The 24,285-nt window shown below is 37.5% G+C and overlaps 1 protein-coding gene across 1 annotated transcript in view; it reads right to left on the bottom strand.

The window, feature by feature from the left end:
- Window positions 1-24,285, bottom strand: part of FBXL13 (F-box and leucine rich repeat protein 13) — a 188,044-nt gene that overhangs the window by 38,107 nt on the left and 125,652 nt on the right. The window contains exons 13-17 of the mRNA XM_068549800.1: window positions 14,943-15,041; window positions 13,922-14,039; window positions 13,667-13,829; window positions 8,904-9,023; window positions 7,893-8,019 (exon numbers count right to left, since the gene is read on the bottom strand). Coding sequence (XP_068405901.1) covers window positions 7,893-8,019; window positions 8,904-9,023; window positions 13,667-13,829; window positions 13,922-14,039; window positions 14,943-15,041 — 627 coding nt within the window. The remainder of the gene's footprint in view (window positions 1-7,892; window positions 8,020-8,903; window positions 9,024-13,666; window positions 13,830-13,921; window positions 14,040-14,942; window positions 15,042-24,285) is intronic.

The following is a 24,285-nucleotide window of genomic DNA, read 5'->3' as shown; positions in this document are numbered from 1 at the left end:
GGCTTGATTTGTGATCCAAGATATGATCTTTCTTGGAGAATATTCTGTGTGCACTTGAGAAGAAAGCATAATCTGCTGTTTTGGGATGGAATGTCCTATAAATATCAATTAAATCTATCTGGTCTACTGTGTCATTTAAAGCTTGTGTTTCCTTATTAATTTTCTGTTTGGACGATCTGTCCATTGGTGTAAGCGAGGTGTTAAAGTCCCCCACTATTATTGTGTTACTGTCGATTTCTTCTTTTATAGCTGTTAGCAGTTGCCTTATGTATTGAGGTGCTCCTATGTTGGGTGCATATATATTTATAATTGTTATATCTTCTTCTTGGATTGATCCCTTGATCATTATGTAGTGTCCTTCCTTGTCTCTTGTAATATTCATTATTTTAAAGTCTATTTTATCTGATATGAGTATTGCTACTCTAGCTTTCTTTTGATTTCCATTTGCATGGAATATCTTTTTCCATTCCCTCACTTTCAGTCTGTATGTGTCCCTTGGTCTGAAGTGGGTCTCTTGGAGACAGCATATGTATGAGTCTTGTTTTTGTATCCATTCAGCGAGCCTGTGTCTTTTGGTTGGAGCATTTAATCCATTCACGTTTAAGGTACTTATTGATATGTATGTTCCTATTACCATTTTCTTAACTGTTTGGGGTTTGTTTTTGTAGGTCCTTTTCTTCTCTTGTATTTCCCACTTAGAGAAGTTCCTTTAGCATTTGTTGTAGAGCTAGTTTGGTGGTGCTGAATTCTCTTAGCTTTTGCTTGCCTGTAAAGCTTTTGATTTCTCCATCAAATCTGAATGAGATCCTTGCCAGGTAGAGTAATATTGGTTATAGGTTCTTCCCTTTCATCACTTTAAATATGTCATGCCACTCCCTTCTGGCTTGTAGAGTTTGTGCTGAGAAATCAGTTGTTAACGTTATGGGAGTTCCATTGTATGTTATTTGCCATTTTTCCCTTGCTGCTTTCAGTAATTTTTCTTTGTCTTTAATTTTTGCCAATTTGATTACTGTGTGTCTCAGCATGTTTCTCCTTGGGTTTATCCTGTATGGGACTCTCTGCACTTCCTGGACTTGGGTGGCTATTTCCTTTCCCATGTTAAGGAATTTTTTGACTATAATCTCTTCAAATATTTTCTCTGGTCTTTCTCTCTCTCTTCTCCTTCTGGGACCCCTATAATGCGAATGTTTTTGCATTTAATGTTGTCCCAGAGGTCTCTTAGGCTGTCTTCATTTCTTTTCATTCTTTTTTCTTTATTCTGTTCCACAGCAGTGAATTCCACCATTCTGTCTTCCAGGTCACTTATCCGTTCTTCTGCCTCAGTTATTCTGCTATTGATTCCTTCCAGTGTATTTTTCATTTCAGTTATTGTATTGTTCATGTCTGTTTGTTCTTTAATTCTTCTAGGTCTTTGTTAAACATTTCTTGCATCTTCTCGATCTTTGCCTCCATTCTTTTTCTGAGGTCTTGGATCATCTTCACTATCATTATTCTGAATTCTTTTTCTGGAAGGTTGCCTATCTCCATTTCATTTAGTTGTTTTTCTGGGGTTTTATCTTGTTCCTTCATGTGGTACATAGCCTTCTGCCTTTTCATCTTGTCTCTCTTTCTGTGAATGTGGTTTTTGTTCCACAGGCTGCAGGATTGTAGTTCTTCTTGCTTGTGATGTCTGCCCTCTGGTGGATGAGGCTATCTAAGAGGCTTATGAGAGTGTGATTTTCTGATAATTACAGATAGCATGCCTAATGTTTAGTATTTATAAAATTACATCCAGAATATCTTAAAAGGCATTATTAGCTTATGTCAAGATGCTACAGCTATTGTCAGGAACATCAGTGATTACTTGCTTAGCATCTACCTACTCAAGCACAAGAATGGAAGGAGGAGCATCCCAAGCAGAAACTACAATATATATAAAGATCCTGAGGTAGGAAAGAATTTGGCTTGTTTGAGGAGCTTGAAAGTGGCAGTGGGGCTTGAGGAAAGAGAATGAGAGGAGCACGGACATGAAATGACATCAGAGTGGTTGGCAGGCATCTGTTTAATTAATGGTAAATGTTCTTTCAAATTTTGGTCTTTCTCCGATTTTATTTCTGTTTTATTAGACATTGTTGGTTGTTCCCTCAACATTTCACACATGACTACAGTCACCTGATTCTCTTACAACGTTTTTCATCTTCTATCTTTAGCATCCTTCATGGATTCATCTTCTTCCCATTCTTTAAATATTGGTGTTCTATTGTGGTCTTCCTGGGTGCACATCTCTCCATACTCCCTACACTGTCTCTCAGGATCTTGGCCACATTCACACCTCCATGCTGATGACTCCTAAATCTGAGTCTCCCTTCAGGATCTCTCTCCCAAGCCTTTGGCCTGAATATCCCACACACTCTAACTCAGTCTGATAAAACTGAAATCACCTTTCTCTCAAAACCTGTTACTTTTCCTACATTACCTAACTTTCTTTCGGGTAGGACTTCCATCCACCCAAAGCCAGATTTTGGAATCATTCTTATCCTCCCCCTCACCTCCAGGCTCTTATCTTCCACATCTAATCAGTCATCAAGTTCTTTCAATTTTACCTCCTAAGTAGTCTTGAATATGTTCTTTCCATACTACTTCTGTCCTCTGACCTAGTTCAAGAACTTCTCATCTCTTTCTTTAACTACTGAAGTAACTCCCACTGGTCTCCCCTCCAGTCTGTCACCCAGAGAATAACCCAAATAATCTAAAATGGGTGGCTGACTCTGACTGTGGCTCCCCTTCTAGGTGCTACTTCATCATCCATTGATTCAAGTCCAGGCTCCTTGGGGATAACATGATATTCCCTCAGTGACATCTCCTTTTCACAGTATATTCTAGCAGTACTAAGCTACGTAAAGTTCCTTGAACAAGCATGCATTTGCATGCTTCTGTGTTAGACAGACTGAGTTAATAGATCCTTTCCTCTGCTTCCTCTACCACTACACCTGCCACACCATAATTAAATTAGTCACACCCTTCCAAATTGGGCTGCAGGGAACAGATCTTACTCACATTTGGTGCCCTAGACCTCAGCATTTGTTCCTTCATTCAATGTGTATTTTTCGAGTGTCTACTACCCCCAGGGTTCTGGGAAAACAGCAGTGAACAAAACAAAGTCTCAGCCTCATGGATCTCACCTTCTAGTGAGGGGACTCCAGGAGATGGCCTACACAATTGGCACTCATGGTGAAAACTTTTGAAAATCAGGCAAATGAAAGAGTCTTCTTAAACCTCTGTCTAAGCATACTGTCTGGAACATTGCTCTGACTCATTTTTCCTTTAAACAAGTATGGTGGTGACTAAAACAATTTAAGCAACAGATTGAACTGCCCTAAGTATGGATCCTGTGGTCTTCAGCAAATGACAGTTCTCCTAACTAGAGTGGAAAACATTTTCCTGTATACACGGAGATATAACCTTATATTCAAACAATCCTCTGGGGTGAGTAGAGAACAAATAACATCCCACTGAATTAGACATTAAGAAAAAGTTATAGAAAATTAAAGAATTTTAAAGATAGCTTAAAATACCATCACATTAATGAGCTATTTCCTTCACTTACAAACCCTATCCTGTTTATATTAGAAGAGAAAAATTGATGTTTTTCCTCTTTCTATAAAATATGCTTATTAGATAACTTCCTAAACAACTTTTATTCATGGATGATGTAATACATTAGTCACTATTCTCCACAAAAGGAATGGCTGAAGACAATAAAATAATTATAAAAAATGTATAAAGTTTGAAATAACTGTGTTCTCTTCTTGGCTTCCCCCATTTAAATTAGCTCTCACAATTAAACACCTTTTTGGATTTCTAAATATCTGTAGTTTTGCCTTTGCTGCTTAACTTCCTCATAAGTATCCATGATTTTCTGAACACAATGCCCCATCACCCACTGCAACCCTAGAGAGCTTTTCTACCTCCAAGGAGTAAATTTCACTGATTTCCCTGCTTATTTCCAGAGCTCTTGTACCTCTCTATAAAGCTGTCTTGCAGGTGACTCAAACTAAACATGCCTATTTTCCCAACCTGTAGCCAACCTGTTCCTCTCCCTATGGAAGGGACACAGCTCAGTAAAGGACACCACCATTTATAGAGATGCTCAAGCCAAAAATCTGGCATCATCCTTGATTCCCTCTCTCTCTTCCTTACCCCCATACTCCTTCTGTCCCTAGCTCCCGTTGATTCTTTCTTCTAAATGTCCCTCAATCTGCTGTGCCAGCCCTACTACCATCTCCCAGGTTATAGCCCTAATATAGACCCTCATAATTTTTCACGTGAATTACTGCTTTATAATTGGTCACTAGTGCATCTATCATCTCCATGTCTATCCAGCAGATAGAGTGACCTTTTCAAAATGTCAGTCTGACTGTGTTACTGTCTAATTGACAATACTGAATGTCCTTCCATTGCCAACAAGGGAGAGAACAGATTCCTCACTGTGGCTTCTGGACCCCTCATGACCTGGCCCCCGCCTACCTCTCAAACATCATCTCTCACCACTCTCCTCCTAATCCAGCTATACCCAAATGTGCAGATTTCCTTGATGCGACCATACTCTCAACCTCTTTACCTTTGTGCGAGCTATTTCTTTGGCTCACCACATACTCTTTCCCCTTCTCTTGTAAAAGAAGATCTTCTCTGACTCTCTGAGCCAGGTTAAGTTTCCCATCTGTTTGTTTCCCACACCCATCATGTTTTGTAACCACTTGTCTCATGCCTGTCTTCCACTAGAATGTAAGGGCTAGGAGGAGGGGCCCTGTCTGTTTTGTTCATTCCAGTATCCCCAGCACCAAGCACAATGTAATTAAAGTAAATATTTGTTAACTAAGTAAGTAGTGTGATTCTAACTAAAAACTCACTATTGAAAAGAATTGTGAGTGAACATAATTATTAGAAAACATGAATTGTTTTTTTTCCCAAAGGCATAAGTGGTCACATTTGATCTCTGGTGAATATCTGTAACATTCCAGAGTTTAAATCTTGAATGTTAAGTCTATAGTCATATTTGTACTTCATCAGACCTACAATCCAGGCTGGTGTTTAGCTGCCCCGAGTTGACATCTGGGCTGACTCATTTTAATTTGACTGTTTGAGGTTAGCTTCCACAGCTGTTGTAGCACTATGTTGTCAATCATTTGACTTTTAGATCACAGTTTAACTGACTTGGAGGAGGAAAACAACAGCCTTCAGAAGACTTTTCAGTCTTTTAGCAGAAAACAACTAGCTTTCTTCTCCATAGGTGCTCTTTCAGATTGTGTATATTCTTTACAAAAAAATTAAAACAGTGAATGGGACTTGAGGCTATATTCCTAAGTTTTTAACTTTTCCTCAGTTAAAAATTTTAATATGTGGTCTTCGAAAATAAAAACTGAGCTTTTCGCAAATGCTAAAAACTAGGATAGAGCATCTAAGCCTACCTTCGTTAATTCAACAAATGTTCACCAGATAGTTCAGGCTTGTGATGAGTGCTGTGGTGGAATTATATTTTAATGTACTTTATAATGTGCTTTGATCCTTCTTGTTACCCTGTGACCCTTCAGACAACAGCTGGGCCTTCTACTTATATGTGTCAGGGAAGGGTTTTTACAGAACAACACAGGACAAAAACATCCTAGACTTGTAAGCTTTAAATTCTAAACCCTGAAATTTTTGGAACATGACATTTTTAAAAACCATGTAATCAGTTGGAACATTTCTTCCACCCTCAGATTAGACAAAGAATCTGTGCCAAGAGAAGAGATGGGGAGCAAAGAAAAGAAGAGGGGAGAGGAGCAGAGAGGGAAGGAGAAGAGAAAGGAGAGACAAGAGGAAGGGAGAGAGAAGGGGGGGAAGGAGGGGAGGGTGGAGGAAGAAGAGGGGAAGGGAGAGCAGGAGGGAAGCAAAAGAATGAGGTGCTGGGATACAGGGCCCTGTTCCAGACCTCCCTGGACTCTATCTCCGGATAGGTTTGGGGGTCTAAGAGTACATGAGAACTCATTCTACTTTTCCCTGGTATGGCTGTGCAAAGCAACAAGGCAGCAGAGTTTTCCTATGCTCATCATTATACCAGCTAAGATCTAATGAGGAAAATAAAAACAACTCTAATTTCAAACTGAGGAAATTTAATTGTGAAAGAGAATTGACTAAATAGGTGTTAGAGAACTGAGGAGCCTAATGGAATAATGACAAAATCTAGAGATTTAGCAGCAGGAAACCACTACCACCCCTATGCTGGAAGGACAATGGGAAACAATGGTGTTTATTAGAGCCCAGAGTCCAAGGTCACGAGGGAAGCTAGAACCACAGCAGTTCTGACTAAAGGGAGTAGATCACAAAAGACATGCAGCTGATGATAATAATGAAAGGAAAGGTGGAGGAAAACCCCGGCCTCTCCCTTCTTCTGACCCTCCCATTGTGCACAAATGCCTCACAAGCACCAAACCCAACTGGAATCTAACTGACGTGAATCAGCCATTCTGTAGGAGAGTGAGAAGGGTGAGGCATGGGTCTGAGGGCAAATACACCCAGATGTAACAGCAGGAAAATGTCTGCAGGGGATGTCTGGGATTGTGGACCTAAGAAGGCCTCACAGAGTCCCCATGCCCCAGGATGACCCAGAGGGGCCCAGAGCAAGGGCCCCTATGACAAAGGAGCCTGAAGACTTGAAAGGGGGCTTAGAGCCAGGAAAGGGAAGACACATCAGGAATTTACCTGGAAGGAAACCAAATGGGCCCTCAGACATCTCACTGGATTCCACCTTGGACAAAAGACAGCATTGAGAAGACCAGGCTTGATTCCACCATGAGTTGACTACATGTAAGTGCCCTGAGCTCCCACTCTCATACTACATTTAGACAACACTCCAAGGAAGGGGAGAGGAGACCATCTAGCAGAATGGAGGCTGAATCTAAATTCACTCTTAGATAAAGAAAGGAAAGAACCTGAACCAATGAACAGACATAGTTATTTAAAAGAGCCCACTGAATATGTAGGGAAGGATGGCCATATAACACAGGTGTCAGTAATGCAGTGAGAAACAGAAACAGATCATGTTAAAGAATGCACTGTGGCTGGAGATGTACGTAGAGAAGTTCCTGTACTTGCCTGTAAGGTAGGACTTCTCAGAGAAGACCTCAGAGACAGGTGATATTTGATGAGCTTGAGGGATAAATAGGGATTTAGCAAGCAGATGGGGAAGAGATCCTCACCTCTGTTTTCTTCTATCCCTCCCAATGCTCTGATTTTCAAGAGAAGCCAGTACATTCCTTATCTAACTACAGTCCATTAAAGTCTTTCAGAAACATGACAGATCTCTGGGTTTATCTTCATTTTGATTAGTAAATGGGGCAGTGCTGGAATGATAGGATAGGTGTGACCTGTGTTTCAACTCTGATGAGTAGCAACAGCAGCTTGCAAGAAATGAGTTTCTTAAAATGTATCCTCTTATAGATTTGTAGAGGCCATTTCTAGACTTCAGTTTTGAACTAAGGACTTGGATCTCAAGGCACCCAGGTAGTCTTATAGAATATACAATCCACAGGAAAAATATACCTAAGCCATCCAAAGTATATCTCCACAATAACCAAATGTCTATAATTGAAACACATTTCAGATCTATCACATAAAACTCTGATCTGTCAGGACTTTCCTCAAAATATTGTGTTTTGCCATTTTTTAAAGCAGAGAAACAAGACCATTGATTTACAAATAACCTCACCTATCGCTATTCCAGAAACAATATTCCCAAACTTGCCCTTTATAATCCAATATTCTAAGAAATAAAAATAATTGTTGTTCTCTCCATTGTTTACAAAATGGAAAATGATTATATTACAGAAAACAATAGAAGTCATTGAATTGTTTGAACACTTTTTTTTTTTTACCTCATTAGAGATGTCTGTTCCAGAGAGATCTACTGATACCAAAGAAAAGATGTTTACAATAAATTCAACTCCTAGGTCAGTCAGATGTTCACAATTTCGTAAACTCAAGTAGTTTAAATTAGAGCAGCTGAAAGAAAGTAGCATGAAGAATTCATTTTAGCTTTTAATCACACTGTCAGTAGAAATTTCTTCATATTAAAAACTACTTGGGGAAAGCAAATGCTATTGAAACAAGGATTTTCCTTTTCTTGTCATAAAAGTAAGCTTAAAAGTGTAAATAATTGGGACTTCCTTGGCTGTCCAGTGGTTAGGACTCCGCGCTTCCACTGCAGGGGTCGTGGGTTCGATCCCTGGTCGGGAATTAAGATCCCACATGCCGTGGGCAGCACGGCCAAGAAAAAAAAAAAAAGTGGAAATAATTGACATTACAAAGTTGAATGAAAGAGAGGTGGATTACTGTATAAAACATTCTGTGATTTCATTTCATATTGCAATTTCTAATAAGAAAAAAATATATTACATGCATACAAAAACTATCATGTAAATACCACGATGAATGACCACTAAAAGTGCAAAGTTAAATTTCTCACTTATCCTTACAAGTTTGCTACAAGAATTGTACTTAACCCCTTAGTGTACACAAGTAAACAGGGTCAAGAATAAACCCACCAGCTTGAATATCCCTTGGGAAATGCTGTAAAGGTTTACATAGAGATGTTATCCTTGAAAAGTACAGAGAAGTCACCCAGGTATAGCTATTCATAACTTCATGAGTGATTCCATCTCAAACTTTCTCCAAGTTGAAATTTAATAAGAAACGTCTTAGATATAGTCAAAAGATTAATTCATTCCATGACTCCAATGTCTTATTTCGTTTTGCTGAATATTGGACCAGCTTCTGGGCATCCCTTATGTTTTCCAAATGGCTTCAAAAGTCTATCTCTGATTTGTCCTATTAACAAATATACAATTACTAATAACATGATGTAAAATACTATTGTTTTATCATACCGCTCTGATAGTTTTGCAATAGAGGCATCACCCAAGTGGATACAGTTACTTAAATTTAGCTCTCTTATCTTTGTGCTTGCAGGACCATCAAGAAACTGCTTTAGTCCCATGTCACCAATTCTGTAGGAAAGAGTAAGAAAAGCTCTACATGTGATTTTATGTATAAATATGTAGAATACTATTAAAATAATAGTTACTATACCCAATACATTCCAAAATAGCAAGGTGATATCTATATCTGGTATTTTGCCAACATTTTTAAACCAAATTTGATTATATAGCTTTTATTTTAATAGAAAATATGTAAATGATAGTAATGGGAGAAATGTTACTAAAAATGCCATTCCTATTCATTTGTTCATTTAATTAGGTGGCCTAATTATTAATAAAACAGATAGCCTATAAGGTTTCTTCCCTGGGGTTAAAATGTGATCATGTTAAACAGTGCCTGATGCAATCTCCTGCAAAAGAAAAAGACCAAAACTTAGGATAGGGAGAACCACGCCTAACAGTCAAACTACTGTCAAAATCTTGGAGGAATTGCCACTAAGTACAAGTCAATTTAGCTGGACTGGGAACCTAATAAGTTACCTAAAGATCCTTTCTTTCTGAAGCAGAGAAAATCTGATGCTGTAAGAAGATCTTGACCTCAGTCTTCCCACACTGTCCTTAATCATAGACACCTATGTGTCAGTGCCATCCCTCCCACCCCTCCCATGTAAGTCCAGACTTATAAATGATTCTCTAAATTATAAATAGTCAACAAGAAACACATTTATAATAAAATGACAACAAAAACGAAGAAAATTGTGCGGTGGTATTAGGTAAAGGTAAATAAAATTAACACGGGGTGATAATTTTACATTGAGTTAGAATACTATACTAGTAAAAATATTAAACAAGACTAACAGGGTAATTTTACATTGATTAGGTATCACCCCAATGAAGATAATATGGTTGGGTACAGAATTTGGGGATCATATTCTTTCCTGCCATGAAACTGCGTACAGTGAAATGGTGTAATGATGTAACAATTTTAAAATATATATATATATGTGTGTGTGTGTGTGATCAAAAAAAATCAGACTATCCATAGAAATTAACACAACATTGTAAATCAACTATACTTCAATAAAATAATTTTTTAAAAAAATCAGGTTGGTTAAGACTCCATGCTTCCAATGCAGGGGGCACAGGTTCGATCCCTGGTTGGGGAACTAAGATCCCACATGCTGTGCAGTGCAGCCAAAAAAACCCAAAAAACAACCCCGCCCCCCAAAAAAAAACCTAAAAAATCAGGCTGGCCTTGGATTTCTCCTCTGCAACAGAAATACCAAACATATAAATGTATATATATAATATAACAATATAAACAATATTAATTAAAATACCAATTATAAATATATTTTCTGTTACAGAAGAGAAATCCAAGGCCAGTCTGACTTTTTTTTGGTAATTTTAGTCATGAACTTTTATGCAACATATAATATAGCATAAATACAAAATGAAAGAAAAATAAAAATTCAAAAAGAGCATAATTTTGTATTAGACTTAGCTTTTGACAAACAAAAAAGGGGCATAAAGTTTAAGTAATATAATTAATGTAATTTAAGTTCCATGGACTATTCATATATATTCAACATGATAAACAACATAACCATCATCTATTTCACCAGCATTACCTCTAAATAAAGATCCCAAAAGACAGGAATTGTACAGGCCGTATTTTTGTACCATGATGTCGTAAAATGAAAAATTAGTAACAGTGATAATTAGATATAAACTACATGGATATCTGAATCATTTTTAATAAATAATTCTTGGGTAAAGAGAAAATCAGATAAGTATTATAAAACTATATATCTTTCCAAAATTTATATATTTAACATAATTTCAATTAATATCTCAATAGGATTTTTTCTGAAATATGACAAAATTATTCTAAAGTTCACTTGGAAGAATAAACTGGCAAAAATATCTAATAACTTAAAAGAAGACTACTAATAAAGAGAGTCTCATTCTTTTAGATATTAAAACATATTATAAAGCAGTAATAATAATAAAGGATAACATTTCTTGAGTGCTTATTATGTGCCAGACACTATTCTAAGTATATTACATGAATTAACTTATTTGATCCTCACAACAATCCTGAGTGTATACTCTTCATTTTCCCCATTTTACAGATAAAGTACTGTGCAAGATTAGACAGAAAACAGATAAATGAATGGAACAGAAAAGATAGCCTGAAAACAGACATTTATATACTAACACACACACACACATATGCTGACATGTGTATGTGTATATATATGGATGTGTATATATAGATGTATATATACATTTATATGATAATCCTGGAGGCATAAAAGTCAATAGAAAAGGACTTTTCAGGTAATGGTCCAAGTTAATGGGTTAATGCATTTAATCCTAAACCTGGCTGCGCATCAGAAGCACCCATGTTGTTTTTTAAAAAATATACAAGCTAGTGTTCCATCCCTAGATATTCAGATTCAGTAGCTCTGGGGTAGGCCTTGGGCATATGTAGTTTTATTCAGCTCTTCAGGTGATTCTGCTGCCCTGGAATTTTCACTTTTAAATCATATATATTTTTGAAATTTATCTTTTTATTACTGATTCCTAATTTAACTGCATTGTAGTTAGAGAATATAGTTTGTTCGTTACCAATACTATGAAAGTTGTGGGAACTTGCTTTAAAACTTCATACATAGTCCATTTTTTGAAGGGTTGATATGTGGTTGAGAAAAATGTATACTTTGACTCTCAAACTTCCTGTTTTAGGTGTATCTCTTATAGATGAATTTTAAAAATCTAATCTAAAACGCTGATATTAAAACTTCTCTGTCTTTTGTTATACTCCATCACATTTTTCTTTTTCTTTTTTCACTCTGCTGTCATTTCTTCAGTTATCTTCTAGCTTTGTACTTCTCTCTTCAGTGAGTTCTAACCTGCTGATTAGCAATTCATTTTCTTTATTTCAATAACTATATTTTTTATTTCTAAAAGTTAGTTTTTCAAGTAAATCTGGTTATTTTTATCACATTTTGTTGTCTGCTCATATTTCTGGTTCCATTATTTATTTCTTCAAATATTTCATACATGGTTACTTAATATTCTATGATAATTCTAATATATGAATTATGGAAGTTCAAATTTATTTTGCTTCATGGTGACTTATATCTTTGTACATTTGATGGTCTTTAATTGTGAGCACCTATTTATTTGACTTTAACCTATGGGAATTTTGGACACCTAAAGAGAAGGTGCTTTCCTTCAGAAAAGCTTTGAGCTAACTTCTTCCAGGGGCCTAGGTACTATCTACCTGATACCACTTTGTCCGCCTTGAAGAGGTCCAGACACTGCAGAAGTCTCATCCTGCTTCCCTATCTTGAGTCTTGCTAAAACTGATTGTCTTAATGCCAATGTTGAAATGAACATTTATGCTCATAGCAGCTCTATCTTTATGTTTGCTTGGTATTCACTGTTCGTCTTAGAGGGTCTACTCATTGAGAAGGTGGTGAAGAATCATGATATTGGATATATCTAGTACTCTTTGTGGGCTCAGCAATGTATTGAAAGCATGTTTCATCCAGGATCTAAATTGTTTGTAGCAAGGAGTCCTTTGAAGTGTTTTGTCAACTATACTGCTGGACGCAGAAAAACCTCCATTTCTTTTTAAAATTATGTAACCTGCAGAAGCCTGAGTGAAATATATGAATGCAATTCAATTTTATTTCACATGTTAATACAGATAGGATTAGCTGTTACACACACACACACACACACACACACACACATCCTGCTTGCATTATGGTGCCAGCTTGCTCATGAGCTTGCAACCAAGATGCCAACTGGAACTTTAATCATCCAAAGGATTGACTGAGGGTGGAGGGTCTGCTTCCAAGTTCACGCACATGGCTGTTGACAGGAGGCCTCAGTTCCTTGCTGGCTGTTGACTGGAGGCTTCATTTCGTAATACAGGTTTTACCCATTTCAAATCCTGTCTTTACCTCCCCTCCCCAACCCATGGTGCCTCCCCATTTTAATATAGGGAACATGGGTTAAGATTTTGTGTAGCTTAGCTTATTACTCTGACTTGTCTTATGTTTTCCCAAATATTAACCAATTTCATTGTAGATCAAACGCTATTTTGTTATCATCTGGCCCTTTAATATTATAAGAAATTTATACAGGCAAGAGGCTGAGATATCCACTGGGGAAGAAATTTTAGCAAGAATTTGATCCTTGCCCACCTGAGAATACCAGGATAGAAGCCCATTTGTAACCCAGCTAAAGAAAGGGTTTCAGTAAGAACTTGCCATCTGTCCATCTGTGAGCAAACCCACACAGAGGAGAAATCTAACTAGTACCCAAGAGGAAACACTTCAGTAAGATTGGTTCTTCATAAGCAAGTTGGAAAGTCCATTTGGGAAAAAGACCTATTAACTGAACTAGCTGTGAGAACCTTCACTAGGAAAGGTAGCCCATAAGTGTTCCAGCAAATTCATTTACTCTTACAAGGGCCTGTGATTCCACATATCCTGAGCGTTCCCTGACAGTCTCCCCATGCCCCCACATAACTAGTCTGGGTTGGGTGCCCCTCCTTTGTTTTACCACAGAACTCTGCATTTACCTCCACTTGCACTCCTGAGTTTCATGTTTACTCTCCTAACCAATGAGCATCTTGAGGAAGTCTGGAACATTCTAGATAATCAGCGTTTCTTGACTGAATGACTCATTACCTTACACAATTTGCCAGATTCAACACAGTAAGTTGCTTCAAAGGTGAGAGTGACTTGAGGCTACCATCTGTTATTCCCTTGCAGTCCACCATGTAAATATGACTGATATTTGGAGAATTCTTGTCTATAAATTTGAAGCACGCATCGGTAATCCTTTTATTTCCTGTTTTTAAAAAAAAAGAGAAGTATTGTATTTGAATTGCCACAAGATTAAAAGTAAAAATTAATGCTAAACCACTTTTTAACATCACAGACCTTCAAATCGGATCTTTCTGAGGTCACAAGTAGAAAGAGCTTTGAAAGTACAATCGGAAATATGTGGTGCACCAATGAAAACTACTGATGTAATTCGATGGCATTTTTCAACTAAAGCCTTTAGAAGAAAAAAAAAAAAAAAAGATTAACCGGAGTACAGAGAACAAGCTTATGAAAGTGATGAGGTTATTTTTTTCCTCTCAATATTTTCAGAAACAGACACATTAACTATTAAATTGTCCTAATTTCAAAGAAAATGGGACTTTTTTCCAATATATTTTAGTACACTTACATTTGAGTAATGCATAGGAATCAACTAAATGATGTTACAAAAGTAAGGGAAAACATGAGAAAATGGAATGCTGAAAAAAATCACTACATTTAGAAGCTTGACATGTAGAATTAGACTTAAAATTTATGCTTAAGCTACAATATCATTGAAATAAAAATATCCTAACTGTGAAACGAAGTTTCTCAGGGTATTTAAGGATTCAAATGTTCAAATGTGTGTGTATAAATTTCCTAATGATTTTCTTATATAAAAAAACTAAAATGGGGACTTCCCTGGTGGCAAAGTGGTTAAGAATCTGCCTGCCAGTGCAGGGGGCACGGGTTTGAGCCCTGGTCCAGGAAGATCCCACATGCTGCAGAGCAACTAAGCCCGTGTGCCACAACTACTGAGCCTGCACTCTAGAGCCCACGAGCCACAACTACTGAGACCACGTGCCACAACTACTGAAGCCTGCACGCCTAGAGCCCGTGCTCCACAACAAGAGAAGCCACCACAATGAGAAGCCCGCACACCGCAACGAAGAGTAGCTCCCGCTCACCGCAACTAGAGAAAGCCCGCGTGCAGCAACAAAGACCCAACACAGCCAAAAATAAATAAATAAATAAATAAATAAATAAATTTTTAAAAACTAAAATGAAAAACCCATTCATATTTTTCAGTAATTCAAGCCACTAGAAAATGTGCCAACCAAATGAGACTGAAAAGAAAATATAGTTTCCAACTACGTACTTTTACACAGTTGTCCGTCAGAGTTGGCATGTCATTGATGGTCAGATGCCTAATCCCACTGCAGCTGTTTGCAATGTTCCTGAAGCCTTGGACTGAAATCTGAATTGTACAGAGTTGGTGAAAATGTGGGAGAACCCATTAGTATGACCTCTAATAAAACCCTAAGATAGTAATAACCAAAGTTATGTCATGATTTTGCTACTGTGTTTTAAAATTGAAACCATAAAATATTGCAGACATAAAAGGAAACAAAGAATCTAACCTTGATTTCTTTAATTTTTATATGTATGTTTTGTGAAATTATCATCACAGTCTAGTTAACTTGTTATTCTATTTATTATTGAGGTAAAATTCATATAACATAAAATCAGTCACTTAAAAAGTCATTTAACCATTCATAATTTTGTATAACCACAACTTCTATATAGTTTGAAAACATTTTTATCACCCTAAAAAGAAACCTTTTACCTATTAAGCAGTTGCTCCCCATACTCACCTTTTCCCAGCCCCTGGCGATCACAAATCTGTTTTCTGTCTCTATGGATTTACCTATTCTAAATATTTCATATAAGTGGAATTATACAGTATGTGGTCTTTTGTGTCTAGTTTCTTTCACTTGCCTTAATGTTTTTGAAGTTCATCCACAATGTGATATATATCAGTACTTTATTCATTTTTTATGGCTGAATAATATTCTATTTTATGGATATACCACATTTTGTTTGTCCACTCATCTGTTGTTAGATATTTTGTATATTTTGAATAGTGCTGCTATGAACATATGTGTACATCTATTTGTTTGAGTACCGGTTTTAAATTCTTTTTGGTATATACCTAGGAATGAGATTGCCAGATCATATGGCAATTCTATGTTTAACTTTTTAAGGAACGACCAAAATATTTTCTACAGTGGCCGTACTATTTCACATTCTCATCAGCAATCTACAAGGGTTCCAATTTCTTCACATCTTTGCCAAAACTTATTTTTTATTTTTCCATATTTTCCTTTTTCAAAAAATTTCCTAATGAGCTTGAGGTGGTACCTCATTGTGATTTTGATTTGCATCTCCCTAATGACTAATGAGATTGAGCATCTTTTCATGTACTTATTAGTCATTTGAATGTCTTCTGTAGGGAAATGTCTACTCAAGTCCTTTGACTAATTTTCAGTTGGGTCATTTGTCATTTTGTTGAGTTGTAAGAGTTCCTTATATATTCTGGATTCTAGACCCTTAGATATATGACTTACAAATATTTTCCCCATTCTTTAGGTTGTCTTTTCACTTTTTAATAATGTCCTTTCATGCACAAGTTTTTAACTTTGATGAAGTCCAATTTCTCTGTTTTTTCTTTTGTTGCATATGCATTTTTTTCTTTTTTAAGCAATGAATATTTATTTATTTATTTTTAACGTTTTTATTGGAGTATAATTGCTTTACAATGGTGTGTTAATTTCTGCTTTATAACCAAGTGAATCAGTTATACGTATACATATATCCCCATGTCTCTTCCCTCTTGCATCTCCCTCCCTCCCACCCTCCCTAACCCACCCTTCTAGCTGGTCACAAAGCACCGAGCTGATCTCCCTGTGCTAGGCGACTGCTTCCCACTAGCTATCTGTTTTACATTTGGTAGTGTATATATGCCCATATATACACTACCACTCTCTCACTTTGTCCCAGCTTACCCTTCCCCCTCCCCATGTCCTCAAGTCCATTCTCTAGTAGGTCTGCGTCTTTATTCCCGTCTTGCCCCTAGGTTCTTCATGACCTTTTTTTTTTTTTTTTTTAGATTCCATATATATGTGTTAGCATATGGTATTTGTTTTTCTCTTTCTGACTTACTTCACTCTCTATGACAGACTCTAGGTCCATCCACCTCACTACAAATAACTCAATTTCGTTTCTTTTTATGGCTGAGTAATATTCCATTCTATATATGTGGCACATCTTCTTTATCCATTCATATGTCGATGGACACTTAGGTTGCTTCCATGTCCTGGCTATTGTAAATAGAGCTGCAATGAACATTGCGGTACAAGACTATGCTTTCAGGGATCATTTCTATAGTTCATTGCATATGCTTTTGATGTCATATCTAATAATCCATTGCCAAATCCAAGGTCATGTAGATTTACCCTCAGTATTTTCTTGTAAGTTTTATCATTTTAGCTCTTATATTTAGGTCATTGTTCCCTTTTCAGTTGATTTTTATATATGGTGTGAGGTAGGGATCCAATTTCATTTTTTTGCATGCATATATCTAGTTGTCCAGCACCAGCTGTTGAAGAGAATATTTTTTCCCCCACTGAATGGTCTTGGCACCTGTGTTGAAAATCAATTGGCCATAACAGTATAGGTTTATTTCTGGACTCTCAATTCTATACGTCTATCCTTATGCCGGTACCACACTGTTTTGATTACTATAGCTTTGTATACTGATTTCTTTCTTTCAACTATCATTATCCACATTAATGGAAGCAGCAGTGGTAGAGAGTATTCAAAGTAACTACTGATCAAAAGATCAAATATCTTCGCCTATAAATGAATTACCTTAAAATAACATGTTATTTAGGCTCCATTTCCTAACAAGTAGTCATGGATGGGAAATGATGTACTGATTCAGTAATGGGAAACTGAGACTCTATCCAGAAACAAACATCAGGGGGAACTCTCCCACAGAGTCATCTTCACAATAGCATGACAGGGAGAACGAGGAACAGCAGTTGTATATATTGTGATCTTAATCTTGTTTTAAAAAAGTATGTGTTGGGACTTTCCTGTCAGTTCAGTGGTTAAGACTCCACACTTCCAATGCAGGGGGCATGGGTTCAATCCCTAGTCGGGGAACTACATGCCACATGGTGCAGCCAAAATAAATAAAAATAAATTAAAAAATTAAAAAGGTATGTGTCACAGACAAATGGACAAAAAACTAGAAAGACACATTTCAAAATATTGTTATCTTTGGATGCTAGGATTATGGATTATTTTTATTTTCTTTTATATTTTTAAAATTTTATATAATGAGTGTATGATTCTTCTGTAATCAGAAAACAATTTATATCAAAGGAAAGAAGAAGGAAATTCAGTCCTCTTCTTCACACAGTAAGCTTGCAGTCACATACCTAAAGAAAGTGCTGCTGAAGTAAGCTGAAAATGAGCATCTACTCAGAACTTCTGCTCTAGGACATGGTCCTTTTAACTTATTGAAAAGCCAAGCCACTGGGTGATACTTGGCCTAAAGGTATCTTGTTAGATGATTTCAAAGACTTCCTGGTAAAGCTCAAGAAAACATCTGTGGAATTCCTCTTCCCCCCACTCCTTAGTCAGTGACTGGAAGAAAAAGTTGCTGATCAGAAGATCCAAAATGTTCTATGAGAGACTGTGGTGAGCTCAATGAGTACAGGAGGGTTTAAAATAACTACCATTTAAGTAACACTTATTGTGTACCAGGTACTCTTTTAGACAATTTTCATATACTGGTCTATATAATCCTCACAACCACCTATTGGGAGGTTTTTTGTTTTTTTTTTAACAAATGAGAAAAATGAGGCCCAGAGCAGTTAAGTAATGTGTCCAAGGTCATCTAGCTCATAAATAGTGGAGCCGGGATAAGATTCCAGGCAGTCTAGTTCCAATGTAGTCATTAAACTACACTACCTCTTAAGAAGATCAGCTTGCATTACTGTGCTTAAAAGGACACAAAAGACCTTTTTTTTTTTTTGAATTTTATTTAACTTATTTTTTTATACAGCAGGTTCTTATTAGTTATCCATTTTATACATATGTCAATCCCAATCTCCCAATTCATCACACCACCATCACCCCCCACCACTTTCCCCCCTTGGTGTCCATACGTTTGTCCTCTACATCTGTGTCTGTATTTCTGCCCTGCAAACCGGTTCATCTGTACTATTTTTCTAGGTTCCACATATATGCGTTAATATACGATATTTGTTTTTTTCTTTCTGACTTACTTCACTCTGTATGACAGTCTCTAGATCCATCCACGTCTCTACAAATGACCCAATTTCGTTCCTTTTTATGACTGAGTAATATTCCATTGTATATATGTACCACATCTTCTTTATCTATTTGTCTGTCGATGGGCATTTAGGTTGCTTCCATGACCTGGCTATTGTAAATAGTGCTGCAGTGAACATTGGGGTACATGTGTCTTTAAAAGGACACAAAAGACCTTTTGCCACTGGACTCTGAGAGAGATCTGCTACCTTGTTCCTTCACTTTTGGATCCAGATCCTAATGCTACTGTGTTAGTCAGGGTTCCCCAGAGAAACAGATCCAATAGGAGATAGATGGATGGATGGATGGATGGATGGATGGATGGATGGATGGATGGATAGATAGATAGATAGATAGAAACATGCATACTTACATACGTAGATACATAGAGTTATTATAAGGAATTGGCTCATACAACAGTAGAGACTAAGAAGTCCCAAGATCTGCAGTTGGTAAGCTGGAGACCCAGATGAGCTGAAGGTATTGTTCCAGTCTGAGTCCAAGTCTGAAGGTAGGAAAAGACCAGTGTTCTAGCTTGAAGACAGTCAGGCAAAGAGAGTGTATTTTCCCTTTCTCAGCCTTTTTGTTCTATTCAGGCCCTCAACAGATTGGATGAGACCCCCACACTGGGGAGGGCAATCTGCTTTACTTAGTCTACTGACTTAAATATTGATCTCATCCAGAAACACCCTCACAGACAAACCTAGAAAAATGTTTATCCAAAAAACTGGGCACCCCATGGCCCATTCAAGTTGACACACTAAAATTAACATCACAGCTTCCTTGAAGACTTTGGACATTGACTTTTCCTAACACTCATGTTTGATGCTCTTTTTGCTCTTGCCTGCTTTGCCCTGGCTGATCATCTGAGCTTGCCTGGCCACATTTTTTTTTCCAGATTAGCATCTTTGAGACCATTCATCCTCTCTGGCACCACTAACTGTCCGAATCATACACAACTGAAAACAAAGCCCTAAGACCTTATTGTTGCCTCACATTTTCAAGTTAAAACAGAAACTCTCTAGCCTTAAAGTTTTAATTCTAAATGTTTAATTAAGGAACTTTAGTGTCTTAAAGTTAAATTATGAAATTGGTAGGGTAAAAATTCCATTTTTTAATATTTTATTGAAGTATAGTTAATTTACAATGTGTTAATTTCTGCTGTACAGCAAAGTGATTCAGTTATACATACATATATATATTCTTTTTCATATTCTTTTCCATTATGGTTTATCACAGGATATTGAATATAATAGTTCCCTGTGCTATATAGTAGGACCTTGTTTATTCATCCTATATATACTAGTTTGCATCTGCTAATCCCAAAGTCACGATCAAAAATTGCATTTTTAATGCATGTGTATGATTATTATTTAACTTGTGTAGCCTGATTTCATTATTTAAATTGTATAGCTTAATTTTTATTATTTAACTTGTGTACCTTTGTGAGAAATCATGTTTTTCAGCACTGTGAGAGTTCTCACAGAGTACATGTGATTATACCATGTTGTGAAAGGTCTTAGCTCATAACTGACTCCTCACACATAAAGACATACTATAAAATGGCTGGAGGTGGGAACAGTAGAAGAAGCGACAGGCTATTCTAAGGAGCTTGGACTTCTATAGACCGAGGTAGCCCCAGGAGATAAGGAAATGGAGACTCAGGTCTCTTGATCAATTTTCTCCAGATTACAAATTGATCAGGCAAGAACACAGATGTGCAAACTCTTAATCCAGTACTCCTTCTGATTAACATTCTTCAACAATAACATTCAGTTCAAATGTTCCATTCCAGCTTCCAGAGTTCTTCAAACCTAGTCACTCCAGCCAGAAAGACATCCAACTTCTTCAATACTCAGCGGACCTCTCTGCCCTTTGTCTGACCTTGTTACCTTTCCCTGCCTCTTTCTCTTTTCATCTAATCAAGCCTTAACTATTCCTCAAGTTCCAATGACTCCAGCCCTATTCTGCTACCTTCCTTCTCTTTCCCTTACAGGTCTATAAGTATTTTAGCCTATAACTTTCCTATAATCTGTGCATATCTTATTTCCCCCAAGGAGATGATCTTATACTCTTTTTTTAACTTCTTACTGTGTTGGATAACTATTAGGGGATGAATGAATTAAATTTAGGAGTAAGACAAAGTCTGGGAAAGAGTACAGAATTTGGCTGCAGACAAGATTGAAAATGATTCCAAGCTGAAGGTAAAGCACAAGCAAAGGCAAAGCAGTGGAAGCACTGGGCTTAGATGAAGTGGCAAGATCACCCTTGGGATGAGTAAGAAAAGCTTAGTAGGTAAAGAGGGAAGGAAGACTAATGGAAGACCCATAAGGCAAAAGTTAGGTATTCCATATTGTACTGCCATGGATTCTTGAATAAGTTTTCCATAAATATTCCCAGAGAAAAGTCCAGGGGAGATGAATTAACATTATAAATCTGGAGAACAGAGGAGGGGGAAAGAATGCTGAGCTTGGAGTCAGCAGAGCTGGGTTTGAGTCTGGCACTGCCTCTTTCTCACTTACAACAAAAGGCAACTCAACCTCTCTGATGCTTTATAGATGTTTTCTCATCTATAAAATGGATATAATAATACTTATTTTAGGAGCTTCTTGAGAAAACGAATAGAGTAATGTATATAAAAGTGATTAGTTAGCACAATATCTGGCATGTGCTTTGAGAACCAGTTTTCCTGTTACTGTTCTTCTGGGCACATTGTGAGCCCACAGAAAAATAAAGATTCAAGTACGAGAGGTAGAGGGCCTTGAAAGATCATTCTAGTCCATCCCTCACATTGTAAACATAAAGAAAATGTATTTAGAGAAATTGTGTGATTTGAGAACAGGTTCCTTATCTGTTCCTCACTGTGTGTCCCCAGTGCTGGACATAGTGTCAGACACAGAGTGGGTGCTCCATAAGTGCTGATGAATGAAAGAATGTTCCTGAGTCACACCGTCGATGGCAGAGCCAAGGATAGAGACCATTTCTCCCATTGTGACTCACAACTCCAGGGATGGAAACAGTTGTTTTTCACAACACTTCTGAATTCCTCCCCTTTATCTCAGCCCTAGTCTATTACCCTAACACTAGCCTCTCCAATAATGGCTTCCCCAAAACAAGCAAAAAACTTTTTCTGTCTTGCTTTCTCGGAAACATGCTCATGACAAGATTTCCTGAACAAGGGGAAAAAATGAGAGCAGTAATCAGCCACAGCTGAGTGGTTCCTTGCAATGCAGCCAAAATCTGGGTGCTATCAACCAATAAGATTGTATACAGAAAAGGTGGGGGTGCAGGGAGACCTCTGAGAAAAGCTTTTTAGTTTTGTCCTGGCATGAAACGCTTAGTTCTCTACACAGTTTATTTTAGAATATCCAAAGAGTTGCTTGGCTAATATTTCATGACTCAAGTATTCCTGCCAGAATCTTTTAGGCTAACCAACTATTAGCTGTCCTTTCTCTTCTCTGAAAGAATGCTGATATAAGCCTGAAATTAAAGATTCCTCTCTAGGAGGAAAAAGCAAAATATTTTACCTGTTAAAATACCGGGTTTCACCACATCTGGTATCCGTGCATTTTCTGTATAGGATTCTTACAAAACTTGGGATCTAATCTCTTCTTGTTTAGTTTTGAGGTGATTTGGGCTTCAACTTGGGCACCAACTGGAGCCCTGCCACTCTGCTATTTTCTGGTTTAAGTTCCCATTGATTTAGGAACTTGGGGAAGTTGGCCACACCAGTGGTGTTCCAGTCTCAAGTCCCAGCAGACTGCGACTGCTGCTAATGGGGGCAGAGAAGCCTTGGTGATCACAAGGAAATTCTCTCCTTCTGCCTCGTGTGTCTCAACCCATCAGCACAACAGGACAGAGCTGTCTGTGTGGGAAATGAGCTATCAGTGAACCATACAAAATGAAGACGAAAGTGCTGTGCATCAAGGTCTAGCTCAGACCCCTCCTGGCCACTCCAAAGTGGTAAAAAGAAGGAAGAGACCTGCCTCAGTGAGGATAACATCTTACCAAGCTCCCACTTTCCACTTCTTAACAACATTGTCTTTGAATCAGTTAGCTCGACAGCACAGAGAAGAGATATATATAGGGCCAGACCCTCTATGACAGCTAGAAATATCCATCTTAGGTAGACGTGGCCCACATTGTGTTCCTGTACCATTTCCAGCTGTTTCTCTCATTCTAACCAGCACTGCAACCAGCGACTAATGGGTAATGTGATGACTTTAGTCATATCCATATATCCTTCATGACTTCTTGGTGACCTCATAGAAGCCTGGCTTAGCGAGTAGAATAAATTGTTGGAGAGAAAGACAAAGATTTTTCCCAAAACATTATGGAATATTATGTTTTATTGCATTTAAAAGTGCCACAAGCTTCAATAGCAACACTTCCCAGGATCTGTGTTAACAGGGCTTGACAGGCTTTCAAATATTGTGTCCTCTGTGGTGACAGGAAGAGAGGTGTAATTATTATCCCTGCCAATCTCTCTCTTTGGATGATGCTGCACTTTCCAGTCTATATATTCTTCATGGCCACCCCCTCCTCTATGTTCACTAATGCACTTCTCCCAGGTAGCCCTGGAAGAAGCTTCAGATAGAGCTGTCTCTTTCTCTTACATCTCAGAGCACCAACAACCAGAGCCCTCACTTTGCATTTTGCATCTTCTGCCTTATATGCACATGTCTAATATCTATGCACATGTCTAATATCCCTGCCAAGGAACATGAACAGCATCTTATCCATCATGTCCTTTACAGTACAGCACCGTGCTTAGCGCAAAGTATAATGCAACAACCGCTTGTTAATAGACCAAGTAGTTGTCAAATAAGTTGTTTGTAGAATGTAAATTAGTAGCTCCAAAGTGTGTGGGGGTGGGGCATAGTCAATACGGTCATTTGTTAAAGATTGCCATATATATCTAAAAACACTGAACAGCCAAACATGAAAAAAGTTTCATTTTCCAATGTGAGTAAGGAACTAGAACACAAGATTAGTAAAGCCTGCAGATGCCAGGAAGGCAAGCATGCGTGCCAACTCTGCATGTACTCACCGCGCAATGACTCAGAGCTGCGATCTGCAGAAGCAGGCTGACCCTTCCTAAACTTTACCATTCTTGTCTAGAGTATACTGTGTTGTTCTCTTCCTCACCCACTGGCCAAATTACTTATAGCTTCCCCTGTGTTATAACGGAGCTTTATCTCCTTTTTATTTTTAAGATTTTTTGTTTTATGTGGACCATTTTTAAAGTCTTTATTGAATTTGTTACAATATTGCTTCTGTTTTTTATGTTTTGGTTTTTTTTTGGGTGCGTGGCATGT

This window comes from Eschrichtius robustus, chromosome 8, assembly GCF_028021215.1.
Source record: "Eschrichtius robustus isolate mEscRob2 chromosome 8, mEscRob2.pri, whole genome shotgun sequence".
In the NCBI taxonomy this organism is placed as follows: Eukaryota; Metazoa; Chordata; class Mammalia; order Artiodactyla; family Eschrichtiidae; genus Eschrichtius; species Eschrichtius robustus.
The sequence above is the reverse complement of the archived record's forward strand: the minus strand, read 5'-3'. Positions and strand labels throughout refer to the sequence as shown.